Source organism: Camponotus floridanus, unplaced genomic scaffold (assembly GCF_003227725.1).
Source record: "Camponotus floridanus strain SB8 unplaced genomic scaffold, Cflo_v7.5 scaffold5, whole genome shotgun sequence".
Taxonomy (NCBI): domain Eukaryota; kingdom Metazoa; phylum Arthropoda; class Insecta; order Hymenoptera; family Formicidae; genus Camponotus; species Camponotus floridanus.
In genome coordinates, this window is record NW_020229658.1 from 3,241,823 (window position 1) to 3,255,035 (window position 13,213).

At 29.6% G+C, this 13,213-nt stretch overlaps 3 protein-coding genes across 6 annotated transcripts; 1 reads left to right on the plus strand and 2 right to left on the minus strand.

Moving 5' to 3' along the window:
- Positions 1-34: 34 nt before the first annotated feature.
- Positions 35-1,426, minus strand: LOC112639167. The gene is made up of 3 exons (XM_025412332.1): positions 1,234-1,426; positions 522-685; positions 35-269 (listed from the first exon to the last, which is right to left on the minus strand). Exons 1-3 carry the CDS (start codon positions 1,280-1,282, stop codon positions 201-203), a joined length of 282 nt encoding a protein of 93 aa, XP_025268117.1. The 5' UTR covers positions 1,283-1,426; the 3' UTR covers positions 35-200.
- A 439-nt stretch (positions 1,427-1,865) lies between these two features.
- Positions 1,866-3,939, minus strand: LOC105252603 (GTP-binding protein Rheb homolog). Of its 4 annotated transcripts, none has more exons than XM_011260060.3 (6): positions 3,727-3,939; positions 3,141-3,259; positions 2,904-2,975; positions 2,554-2,761; positions 2,345-2,474; positions 1,866-2,278 (listed from the first exon to the last, which is right to left on the minus strand). In XM_011260060.3, exons 2-6 carry the CDS (start codon positions 3,187-3,189, stop codon positions 2,189-2,191), a joined length of 549 nt encoding a protein of 182 aa, XP_011258362.1. In that variant the 5' UTR covers positions 3,190-3,259; positions 3,727-3,939; the 3' UTR covers positions 1,866-2,188. The 4 variants fall into 4 exon arrangements, with proteins under 4 accessions (XP_011258362.1, XP_011258364.1, XP_011258365.1 ...); XM_011260062.3 differs by lacking the exon at positions 3,727-3,939 and adding an exon at positions 3,470-3,653; XM_011260063.3 differs by lacking the exon at positions 3,727-3,939 and adding an exon at positions 3,435-3,646.
- A 1,910-nt stretch (positions 3,940-5,849) lies between these two features.
- Positions 5,850-9,484, plus strand: LOC105252604 (phosphatidylinositide phosphatase SAC1). Its single transcript, XM_011260064.3, has 8 exons — positions 5,850-6,165; positions 6,312-6,403; positions 6,474-6,814; positions 6,907-7,018; positions 7,100-7,443; positions 7,633-8,010; positions 8,305-8,472; positions 8,539-9,484. Exons 1-8 carry the CDS (start codon positions 6,128-6,130, stop codon positions 8,815-8,817), a joined length of 1,752 nt encoding a protein of 583 aa, XP_011258366.1. The 5' UTR covers positions 5,850-6,127; the 3' UTR covers positions 8,818-9,484.
- The last annotated feature ends 3,729 nt before the right edge of the window (positions 9,485-13,213 follow it).

Sequence of the window (13,213 nt, forward strand, 5' to 3'; positions counted from 1 at the left end):
TTAAGCCAGAGTAGATATTCGTAAGATAAATATATATCTTGTGTACTGATTATATATTCACGATAAATAAGAACTATTTATTGAAAGTACAAGTTATTGCATGTTACACTCGTACAATAAAGTACGTAACATTCTCAACAGTTGTATGTAGTCAGATTGCATTCAACTATTTTAATTAGCTAATATTTTTATGTGAATGTTTATTTCTTCTCCTCAACAGGTTCCTCAGGTGGTCCAAAATTAAAGAATATAAGGTCTGAAAAGCTTACCTGAAAACAAAATAGAAAAATTATATATATATATATATATATATATATATATCTATCTATATATATATATATATATATATATATATATATATATATATATATAGACGTTTTATAATCTATAAAAAGTATTAAAAATAAAATTGGGAATATAATTAAATTCTATTGTAATATATGTAACAATTGTGAAATATGGAATTATATTATGAGAGTTTATAATTCAACAATATATCATTTGAAAAATTTAATACATACAAAAGATATGGTACCAATCAATACAGCAAGACCAGCAATCAATTGAGTATTGTAAACTTTTTGTCTGGCATCGTAATACTCTTTCCATGAACCCTGTGGTTGAGTTGCTTCATCAAGTGTTGGTAATTTAAAATCTACCACTTTTGAACTTGAAGACCGAGTACCTTTGCATAAGAAAATTATATATTTATATATATATATATAAAAAAAAAACCACGAATTTGTATCAATTTTTTTTACAATTTGTATATATTTATTTTAACTTTTGAAATTATTAAACTTATAAAAATAAAATATTCAATAACTTTGAGTTTTAAAGGTAGTTTTGATAAATTTTGAATTATTTTTATAAAATATGTAGTAATTTTGATTCAGTCTTAGAAAAATTAAATCAAAGAATGGTTTGCTAATTATTTGTAAGATTTTTTGTTTTACAATTATTGCCAATTTTATGCCATTATCAATTTCTTAATTGAAAAGTTAGCTACTCAAAAAATTAAAGAAAAAACTGACAGCAAATTGATGGACAAATTTATAATTAAAAATAGATGAGCAATTTCGTAGACAATTAAATTCTTTATTGCCGCATATTTGTCAAAGACTAATATTTAACAGCATTCACACGAAATAGCAGATATTATGTAAGATTGATATGTAAGTATTAAACCAAGCGATACTGAAATAGTACAGATCCAACATGCGGAAATCTCACCATTTCTGGTCACATTACGAACAATAGGTCGCAATATTTGATTGAACATTTTGACAGGATTAATCTGCGTTCGACGCAGTCACAATTCACGAAATGTAACACACCAAATGAAATATACGATAAACCGATTGATTCTAAAGACTTATACTATACTGGGAAAATTTGTCAATGTGCATTGAATATGGAATTTTGTGAGGGGCAATCGCGCTTGACGAGCAATTACGTAATGCCATCTTGTGGTGTTCTGAATAGATACATCTGTATTTACTGTCGATAATTTCTATGACAATTTAGGAAACATGGTATATTACTTGTAAATTTTAATTTTTTTTATGTAATACAGAATACATATCATTGTATAATTTTATTTTGTAATATTAATAAGTTATAATTTTAATAATAAACGGAAGCACGTTTTATACATATATTCAAATGTATATAATAATTGTATTCAGGCTCTTCTTTAATTTTTTGATAGAATGTATAACTTTTTTATAAATTGTAATTGAATCTAAATATTGAAAAGAAATGATTTTTATTGAGTTACTTAAAATTAACTTAATTGTGATTATCTTAATCTAATATATGTATTAAATTTATTTGAAATTATACTAAACATAATTGAACATAAATTAAAATAGTGATTGTCGCTTTAATCATATAATCAGAACATTAAATTAGGACATGAAAAACCACCAATTATTCTGTAAATATAATAACCAATTTTTGATGATTATATGTATGAATAAGATCTATTGTTATGCTCTCATAACTAAATTATTTATATTATACAGTTGAAAAATGAGTAATCAGATTTTCATTTGCATTTGTCTTTTATGCTTTTGACACTTTTGTATTTGTGTCAGTGGGATTATGAAGGTTTCAGAAATATAATGCCAATGTTTTTTACCCAGTTTTACACATTTACATTTCTGTTAATGCCAATTCAGGCAATTCAACAAATAATGCAGTTCGATTTTTCTTGTACATTTCCATTGGCTTTTTCAATCTCCATCAGCAATGTATGAAAAATGTCTGCAACAGACTATGTAAATTGCATTTAATAAAAAATTCACAGACTACTTCAAAAGAATGGAGAATCTATAGGTACCTCATTTTGTTTTGCACTAGTTTCTAGAAATGCTGCATTCCAGGAATTTGCTAAGCGCTTTCCTTGGTCTGTCGTGATCATACGGTCAACGTACAAATCCGTTTTGTTACCCACTAATACAATTGGAACACTGCGAATAATATCATAATTTATAATTATAGTTTAAATAAGGGAAAACATGCAAGCACTTAATAATCAAGATATCTTACTGGAGCTTTCCAGTGATGTCAAGTAGTTTGTCATAAATAATTTGTACAATTTCAAAACTTTTTGCACTGGTTATGCTGTATACCAAGACATAACCATGGATGTCCATGGAATATTGAGTAGGAAATATGCTATATTCATCTTGACCAGCTGTGTCTACTAATTTAAGTTCATAATCTTGACTATTTACTCGTGTACTTTTTGTAAATGCTACAATACATAGAAAAATATTAATATAATATTCAATCATTAAAAAGATGTAATTTCAATTTTTATAAATTAAAAAATATAACTTTTCATAAATTTATAAATTGAAATATAAAATAAAATAAACAGTGGAAATATTTCTTACTATTTTCTATTGTAGGGTCATACGAGTCTACAAATTGTCCCTCGACAAACTGGATACTAAGAGACGATTTACCTGTTAAAAATTAAATATATTAAAACATTGCACATATTTGAATATAATTGATATATGCTGATAAATATGTGACACTATATAATAAGGCACCTGGTGCTTGTATTTCATTGTAGAATTATAAGTGATACATATCTATAAAAACATAGAATATTGTTCAGATTTTACCTACGGATCTATAGCCCATAATAGCTATTTTCCTCTGTTTGGGTGGCATGTTGTAGCATTTACAAACTGAAAAGCAGTGAGAATGTTCAGCAAAAGCTGGTGCATAATCCAGCTACAACCTGTAAACAAAAGGAAATTTTGCAACTATTGAATTTTTTCTATTGTGATATAAACTATTTTTTTTTATATTGGAGCAACATTACTATAAAAGATGCTTTTTTAAGGAAAAATTATTAACTGAAGCAGCAGAAGTTACTGTACAAACGGCGTCGTTTATCTATATAATATATTTACATAACAATCGCATCGCAAACATTTTTTTTATTTACGTTTACGGCAATCTGTCTTGACCATGACACGTTTTATTGGCAATGCAAACTTATTTCAGCGAGGAAGTAAACAATTAATGAGCGACATTGTTATCGACAACAAGCGTCCTAGTAGTACTATCCAAGGATTTAACGAATGACGATGATGAATTAACAATTACTGCGTGGCGATCTTGCGAAATATAATATGACTAAAAAAAAGAGAGAGAGAGAGAAAAAGAAAACTGAACGATATACACGATGGAAGTGTCTCTTACATCGATGCGTAACGCCCCTGGCTTATGTAGCGACGTTTCCGAGAAATCGCAACATAGATCGACAACACAAGTTTGCAAGTCGCACTGTGTCAGAAGAAAAAAACAAATAATAACGTTCCCAACTACGCACTGTCTAACGCACGCACGTATGTACTACGGACGCACGCGTATGTGCAATGTACGAAGCGGCAGCGAAAGAGAGAGAAAGAAAGAGAGAGATAATAAAAGATAGATAGGAGAGAGAGAGAGGCAAAGACTGAGCAGAAGATAGAGAGAAGAGAGGGAGGGAGAAAGAGAGAGAGAGAGAGACTGAATAAAAGATAGAGAAAAGAGAAGAAGGGAGAGAGAGAGAGAGAGAGAGAGAGAGTGAGGAGAGGGAGAGGAAGAGAGAAAAAGATGACGCCAATGACGTGTATACATCCTGCGTCATGCCTTCGCGTCTAAAGTCTGATGTTTCCGGATAATTCTTGCTTAGGAGAAAAGCTAGAGAGAATAGATATTCGATATCTTTATTATTTTAGATATGCGAGAGAAATCAATTGAGAAATTACAATTAAACTTGATCAAGTTTAATTAAAAGTGAAACACTGTTAAATGGTAATCGTTTGCTAAGTTAAATATTGCGAAAACAACGCTGTTAATTAGCAATTATATTATAGTATTAAATTATAGCAACTCGCATTAATTTAATTATATTTCCTTTTAACATTTATGAGATTTATATATTTCTATATAGGTCCAAAGTACATAATCAAAAGGCAAGGCATACACGATGGCGAATTGTTCATAAATCAAAAGATTGAGCAATTGATAGCAATTGTAAGTTAATTCATCATCTGTAAGTTTTTATTCTTTTTATTAAATTATTCTTATGACAATCTTAATATATTATTGTAATCTTTCTTTCTTCTGCTTTTTTTCAAATTATGAGAAAATACTTGCTTTGTGTTGTACATAAATACAAAAAGAATAATAAAACAGAATTAAAAAAGAAGAAAGTAATATGCCGTTATTATTTTTTATGATAAGGCATAATGATTTTAGAAAAAAATAAATCGTTGAACTTTGAAATTTGATATATTAAAGTATTTAATTATAATATGTGTAATCATATTTTATGATTCTTATTTTGCAATTGATAATTGATATATTTAAAATTACAGAAAAGTAATATTTTTAAAATTTTAAATATCCTAGATTATATATTTTAAGTATAATATCTTATATATATTGTATGTATTATGTATATAATAAAAAATAAGAATTCAATAAATAAAAGAATAGTATTTGTATGAAATGAATATATATATATAAAATGTCAAATCTCTTTATTGCAACTTTTGGCGCCAAATATATCTTAGCGTGCTAATTGGTCGTCCGATAGAATTTTTCAAGGTTTCTAGGGAATTTTTTAAGGAAAAATTCTCTATTCGAAAGTGAACGAGTCAGCACGTTTGAAAAACTTATGGCGCTTTCGAATGATCGAATTTAATCGCTCCGACGTAGTTTCTTAGACGGCATTAACCAATCACAGCCATTCTTCTGAAGAATATATGGTACACTCTTCAGAAGAATGGCTGTGATTGGGCAATGCCGTCTAATTAAACTCGATCATTCGAAAACGCCATTAGTCCATGATATTGGGTCTGTTCGTTTTAGCTAGAGAACCTCTAGGAGAGAGAATGGACAACTGATCATGTGACATGTGATCAAGCTTTTTCATAATTGGCTGGCAGAAAATGTATCAATTTAGCTATTGCGACGCCAATGCAAAATATGATGCACACAAATAGGTTAATATATGTGTGTCCTATTTGTGTCATCATATTTTGCATTGGCGTCGCAATAGCTAAAATTGATACATTTTCTGCCAGCCAATCATGAAAAAGCTTGATCAGTTGTCCATTCTCTCTCCTAGAGGTTCTCTAGTTTTAGCTGTACTGCTGCACTAGTGCAATTAGTTAGAGTGAAAGAAAGTAGTGTTTGTCTCTTTCTAACTTATTGCACTAGTACAGCAGTGTAGCTAAAACGAACAGACCCATTGTAAGGAAGTCTTAATCTTGAGATTTAGAGGCTGAACTTGAAAAAAATAATCTATGGTATATTAATTTACCAATAAGATTACTTCGATTTTGATTAGTCTTTATCATCCATCACAGTTTTGAGTGTCTTGGATCATGTCAAGTCGCAGTTGATAAGAAGCCGACAATTCGTATTTAGTCGAATTTTTGTTAATAATTCTCGTGCTTGAATATACATATATATATACATATATGCGTATATATGGGCCGCGTTTCATCCGAAAAACGTAATTTCATTTCTCCGGCATTATTTTATTATTTTGTCCTTCGATCGTTTGTTCATTTAACGTATCGCTCCGATTTGCTCGTTACTTGACGATATGATGCCAAACACAGACGTTTATGACAGTTTGTATCTGTGAGTAGAATATTATATGACAATCTCATCATTTGATGTAAAATATAAAAGAAATTATATTTTATATAAATATTTTATATATAAATATTTTACATAAATATATTGTTCATTTCATTTTTTTATACTGATTTTATCATCTTGTCAAGGTATGCAACTCCGGAGAAGTTTTTTGTAGAGCCAGTCGGAACCAAAGTCCTGCTAGTAATTGATAGAGTGAGTCAGCAAATCCACACGCAAGGTAATTTGCAATTCTGTATATTTTCTTAAATTAGTCTGACAAATTAATATATTTTTGTTTCTTTTCTTAGTTGGCACAGCTAGTCAAATTCCAACAACTGCCAGTCGAAGAAAGATATGGGGACTGGTAGGGACTGTACGCCTTTTGGCATGTCGTTACCTGATTGTTATTACAGATGCTCAAATGTGTGGTACTATAGCTGGGCATAACATATACAAGATATCATCGACAGAGGTGATACCTTATACAAGATCCTCTTTACATTTGACCGAGAAACAAGTTCAGAATAATGCCATATATTTGGAAATGGTGAAATCAGTATTGAATACACCATACTTTTACTTCAGTTACACATATGACCTCAGTCATACCATGCAGAGGCTGCATAACACAATACCTGAATTCTTGCAAGTAAATATATTATATATTTATATATTATATATTTTTATCATTGTTTTATATAGTACTAAGCAGTTTTATAATAAAAATATATTGTTATTTAGATGTCGCTTCACGACAGGGCAGATCCTAGGTTTGTGTGGAACGCTTATCTCCTTCAGGACTTGAGTGCAAGACCAGAGCAGTACAAATTCTGTTTACCCATCATTCATGGCTGTATCCTTTAACATTCTTTATATCAGATATGAAGTACTATGCATTTTTCTGTAATGACCTTAACAGTTAATTTATATATAGTTGTTTCATTAAACACGATAGTCGTAAACGGTGTTGCATTTAATTGGGGCATCGTCTCTAGACGTGGTGTACATCGTGCTGGAACAAGATTGTTTTCGCGCGGTATAGATGCCACAGGGAACGTTTCCAATTATGTGGAGACAGAACAGTTGATCGAAGTAAATGGTGATCGCAGTTCCTTTGTGCAAACGCGTGGATCCATTCCTTTATTTTGGTGTCAAGCACCAAATTTAAAGTACAAGCCAAAGCCACAAATTAGTCCACATGAAGACCATCAAAGCGCTTGTGCGCGGCATTTCGATGTTCAGATCTTTCACTATGGAAAGCAAATTTTAGTGAATTTGGTAAGTTGTCTCATTTTTTTTTGGCATATCTATAATATTTGAACATTATGAAATTTTGTGTATATAAAATATATATAAAGTTTTGAATGTGTAATATAAGCAGGAATCGTTTAAGAAATGTCATTTTATTGTGAAAATCATTATTATTTTATTTACTGAAACTTTTTGTGCTATCAATATTTTCAACAGATTGATCAACGTGGACCAGAAGCACTACTTGAAAATGCATATCGCAATTTAGTCCAAAGAATTAACAATGAAAATATACGATACGAAGCTTTCGATTTCCATGCAGAATGTAGAAGATTGAAGTGGGATAAATTAAACACTTTAATGGATCGACTAGCTCACGATCAAGAACAAATGAGCTATTTTCTATTAATGAGGGATGGAGTATTGCTTTCGGCTCAAGATGGAGTTTTCCGTACAAATTGCATTGATTGCCTAGACCGAACAAATGTTGTACAAAGTATGCTGGCAAAGCGGGTCCTCAATGAAGTATTAAGTAGGCTAGAAGTACTTCGAAAAGTAGAGGATCACCCTGCATTTGAGAATCTTTTTAAACAGGTAAATATCAAATTCTTTTCAGATATAATAAACTACTTTTATACAATAACTACTTTTATACAATCTATTTTTTGATTAAACAAAATATCATTTTTAAGATTAAACAAAATATAATATTTATTATAATAATATTTACAATTAATATAATAATAATATTAATTAAAAAGTGTTAATATGAAATTTAAATGATGTATGAATATAATATAGTACACACATATACTTATGCAATAATAAAAATAATATTTTAAAAATAATTGTTTTCCAATTAAAAAAAAATTCTGTTAATGTTTTTAGGTTTGGGCCGATAACGCGGATGTGATAAGTATTCAATACTCTGGCACGGGAGCATTGAAAACGGATTTCACGCGAACTGGAAAACGCACCAAGTTAGGCGCTATGAAAGACGGTTTAAATTCACTAACGAGATATTACAAGAACAATTTCGCCGATGGATACAGACAGGTCAGTTGAATTTTGAAAATATTCTTACATCTCTTTTTCGGTGATATAATAGGTTTTATATTATAGGATTCGCTGGAGCTTTTTCTGGGTCGCTATATTGTACAGGACGGCGAATGCACTTCCATTCAATGTCCTTTGGAATCCGAGCGAAATTGGCGTTACGCTACATTCCCGCTCGTTCTCTTAGTCGCGTCCTCGATGTTAGTTGCTCATATAATATTACCATCGCGATACACAACGGAAATATTACTTTATATGTTATTTTGGGGTGCCATGGTGGCCGGCACCTTTGCCACTATTATCCATCATGGCAAGCAATACGTTGATAAGCCAAAATTACTTTAGAATTAATTGATAATTCCATGAAATTTAAGAAAAAAAAATATATATATATTGTACAATGTTGATAATCGATGGCGATAAGCGACTGTAGGATTCTATTAGTTTTGCACAATCAATTGAATCAATCGGTATCTCGGTTTTTCTATCATGACACATAGATCTCATCGTGTGAGAAGATCTCTCGGCGTAATAACAAAACTTACCTTCGTAAAGAATTAACATTTTTATTCGGCATTATTTCATTGTAAAATTATTAGAAGCCGAATATTTATCGAATGCATTTTTATTGATGGTATAAGGTATATGTCGGGGGCCACGCATAATATCTCTTATACAAAAATCGCAATATCATTATTGTGATTTTTGCACTTTACGCATGATAGGTAATGGAGTATATAATTCTTGATGATTTTCGTTTCTTAGAGTTCGCTTGATGAACTTTTGTAATGTATTGTAAAGAGTTAGGCCTTTGGTCTACAACAGTGTGAGTAGGGCTAACCGCGGATTGTACTCAGCACCTACCGTCCATAGATAATCTGCAGCTGGTTTTCGATTCGAGATATAAAAGGATTTAAGGAAATCTTTCTCATAATTTTTTCAATTTTAACAAATTAGAATTTTTTTATAAAAGTCCGAAGTTATTTCTATAGTGAATGTGTCTTTAAATTTAGCAAAATAAATATTCTTTACATATATATATATATATATATATATATATATATATAACTTTCTTAAATAACAATTTTTATTTTTATTGCATTAAATATTACTAAAAATTTTTAGAGTTATTAAAAGATATAATTTTAAAATATAATTTTAAAAATAATCTTTTTTTCATTGCGATATGATAGGATAATTGGTTATTTTAGTGGAAAGCAATTAAAAATAATTGCATCACAATGCTAAAATTTATTTATATTTTTTAGACAACAAAATTTTTAATAAATTTTATTCATTAAAAAATTTTATTCGTTAAAAAGTATTAAATATAAAATTGTTTTAAGTATTATTGAGAGGAAGAGTTTTGTTATAATATTTTCAAAGTAATCCTTACTTATAAATCCATTTTTTTCTATGCTTTACATATATTCTATGCATATACACATATGGACACGAACGTGTGTGTGCATACACTAATGAAACCAATTTTTTATAGATATGTCAATAATTGAAATGATTAAGTTTACGGGATAAATAAAGATTCCAAACTCTTTCGCAATAAAGATTAACTTTTTTATTTGATATTCTTTATTGAATAAAACATGAAACAAACTAGACATGTATTAAGAATCCAGAAGGGGTACTTGAAAGGAATTTAGATAATTAAAACGTGTATAAACGAATCGAATGCGCGTCGCTGGCGATATGTTTGTACGGGCATTCGTAATTCGCAAAGTGCTTCATGAAATAGGATTAACGTTATAAATCAAGAGTCAAACGCGAAGATATACGAATTTCTGTAGGCATGGAATCTTGAGCCAAAGTACATACCGGTTTTAGGATATATACATATATGTATATTGTATTTTACTGTACATCTGCAATATACGATTATGAATTATATCATCTATTTAAGTGTAGACGAGAAAAATGTCACGATGAGAGAGTATTTTTTAATATTTCAAAAACAGATCGCCGTGTTAAAAAGAGGGATCTTAAGTAGACGGCGGAGTTTACTCGATAAATATTACTAATATATCTTTCTTGTCGATTTTTGGACTGTAACATTAATCACAAATAGATGAATTATACAAACATATATCGTGTACAAAATGCTGTATCAATATATAATATCACTCTTATTTATTTTTATTTTATTAGAAGTTTATGGTTTTTTTCCAGAGTCAAATATTTTAGAAAATTCAGTAGAAATCCTATCCATTTCAAAATGAAATACTAGAAATAGAGAATCCTTTCATTTTTCCTTTCGATATCATATACACGAAGCGATGAGAACATTGTCGATCGCTTGTCTTATTGGAGTTGTATTCGAATGGTATCTCATCCAACGCAATCGTTTGTAATCCACGTCGTGATATTCGCAATTCGACCAGCCGTGCAACCTGCAAAATGTACGCCTCGTCGTTTATCACCTCGCTATTCTTCTGTCTCGTTTTCTCCCTTTTCCATAAATCCGCGCTATAATTTCGGGTTTACAGTAATGCGCGTCCTCGCGCGTATCGCGCGGGCACGAGAAGGAAGATGTAATCGTTTATTATCTCGGCGACGAGAATCCGCAGGATATTTTTGCGCGGGTGTAAAAACGGTGCCGGGGGTGGAAGAAGAGTTACGTGGGTCATTTACCATTTGTATTAAAGTAGATCGGTCGACACGGGAGCGCGAGCCTTTGTCTCGCGAAATGGTACGAAATGTCCTTTATGTGGCTTATATTTTAGACACGTAATTCGACCATTGTATGCGGTAATTGTGTGGGATTACGATCGTGTATCTAAACGTATAATTAAACGAAAGAGCACGTACGTGATCTCCTATTGTATTTCAGTGTTGAAATATTTTCTGATATAAGAAAGGGAGAAAGAGAGAAGAGAGAGAGAGGGAGGGAGAGAAAGAGAGAGAGAAGAGAGAAAATGTATGCGTGTGTATCTCTACAAAATTCTCTTTTTTTCTTCGATCTTGATTTAAATTATAAATCTGTCAGGTATGTGTGTGTGTGTGTGTGTGTGTGTGTGTGTGTGTGTGTGTGTGTGTGTGTATTTCGAAATCTACTTTCATCTTTTTAGAAAAAAATCATTTATTTTTTATATTTAAATGCTAAAAAATTTTCTTGGAACTATATTAAAAGTTCTAGAATTTTTTTGGAAAAGAAGAGATAAAAAGTTAGACAATTTTATCAATTAGTGGAATTCTAAAAAAATTAGTGAAATTCTGAAAATTCTGAAATTTGAACAGAAATATATGGCAGAAGTAGAAAGACAGTATATGGTTTTTTCTTCTACTGTAGGTCTCGCAATTGAAACTGCCGTTCAAAACAGACGGCCAACCCTTGAAGAAAGCTTATTGAATGTTGAAAGCAAATTGTGCCGATTGTAATTCACAGAATGAAACGTGCGCTTTTATATGAGAGCTTTTATATTTAAACGAAATGTAACATAGTATTTCTTCGCTATATCTTCTATGTTTTTTCGGGTAAGCACGAAGTCTTGTTAGTCTCAATTGTTTTCCAGTTTTATTTTTATTTTTCGAGACAATGCTTGTAAGAAACAAAGGAAATCCAGATGTCAAGTGAATGGAATTAGAGAGTTAATCGAATTGTTTTTATGAAGAATTCAGTCATTGATTAATTGTAGTCAACTTCGCATTTCCTCCCTTTCTTTTTCATACACTTTTTTATGTAATATTTTTTATACACTTGTTGAACTTTACGTAAATATCTATATTTCATATTAATTATATCATTTAATTTAATTAACTTAATTAAATCATTAATGATCGCACGCATATTTTAATTAGAAAATATATAAACATCTAGAATATATTAATTTCTTTACTGTCAGGGAAAGATAATATAATCATGTTAGAGCAGAATTAAACGATTTTGCTCTTATATACTCTTTTTTTATTTTAATTATATTTATTAAAAGTTATATTTCTTGATGAAATTATAGTTATTCTAGAATCTGTATATTTTATTAAGATAAAATAATTATTACTAATTTATTAATCATTTAATATTCAATTAATTATTAATTAACAATAATGATATATAAAAAATAATAGAAAATTTAATTAGCATTTATTTAAGAGAATCTAGCTGTTGGAAAGATGATTAACTTCAACTCGAAGGCGAGATTAAAAAATCATTACAATAAGTCAATTGCAAAAGATTTAAGAAATAGATTTGTCAGCAAATTGATCTTTGATCTAATATTTATACTTCTATATTTATACTTCTATATGTAAATTTGTTTCAGTTTTTCTTACGTTTTAACAATAAATAATTCAAACTATAGAAGCATTCTTGCATTTTTCTGTAAAGACAAAGTATGAGATTTTAATTAGAATAAAACGAAATTTAGATTTTAATTTGTCAATAAATTGGATTTTTTTGTCGTAATTGATTTTTCTTTACTTTTTCTCAAATTATCATTAAGGATTGTTAACTTTGACGGTTTATCAATTTTTAATGATTCATTAATTTTTAAAGTAATTAAAAATCAAAGTTAATTAAGAATTTATAATATTAAGAAATAATAAAAGATATAAGGGCCTTTCAAAAATTCCATGGATATTTATGTGCTAAAGAATTGATGTAGTGTGATCTTAAAGCTAGAAAATTAGAAATTTGTAAATTGCTGGGGAATAATTTTATTTCATCATGCTAATGCAATCAAATACAATAAATTAATATAATTAAAACTGTAATTTGCGATGTATTTGC

Excerpts from the sequence above, each read along its gene's own strand:
- LOC105252604 (XM_011260064.3), top strand. The coding sequence starts at position 6,128 with ATGATGCCAAACACAGACGTTTATGACAGTTTGTATCT. Across the intron at positions 6,166-6,311 it reads GTTTATGACAGTTTGTATCT|GTATGCAACTCCGGAGAAGT; the intron begins GTGAGTAGAATA and ends CATCTTGTCAAG. Across the intron at positions 7,019-7,099 it reads TTTACCCATCATTCATGGCT|TTGTTTCATTAAACACGATA; the intron begins GTATCCTTTAAC and ends ATTTATATATAG.
- LOC112639167 (XM_025412332.1), bottom strand. The coding sequence starts at position 1,282 with ATGTTCAATCAAATATTGCGACCTATTGTTCGTAATGTGACCAGAAAT. Across the intron at positions 686-1,233 it reads TCGTAATGTGACCAGAAATG|GTACTCGGTCTTCAAGTTCA; the intron begins GTGAGATTTCCG and ends TCTTATGCAAAG. Across the intron at positions 270-521 it reads TGATTGGTACCATATCTTTT|GTAAGCTTTTCAGACCTTAT; the intron begins GTATGTATTAAA and ends TTTTGTTTTCAG.
- LOC105252603 (XM_011260060.3), bottom strand. The coding sequence starts at position 3,189 with ATGCCACCCAAACAGAGGAAAATAGCTATTATGGGCTATAGATCCGTA. Across the intron at positions 2,475-2,553 it reads GACATCACTGGAAAGCTCCA|TGTTCCAATTGTATTAGTGG; the intron begins GTAAGATATCTT and ends TATTATTCGCAG. Across the intron at positions 2,279-2,344 it reads CTAGTGCAAAACAAAATGAG|TCTGTTGCAGACATTTTTCA; the intron begins GTACCTATAGAT and ends CAATTTACATAG.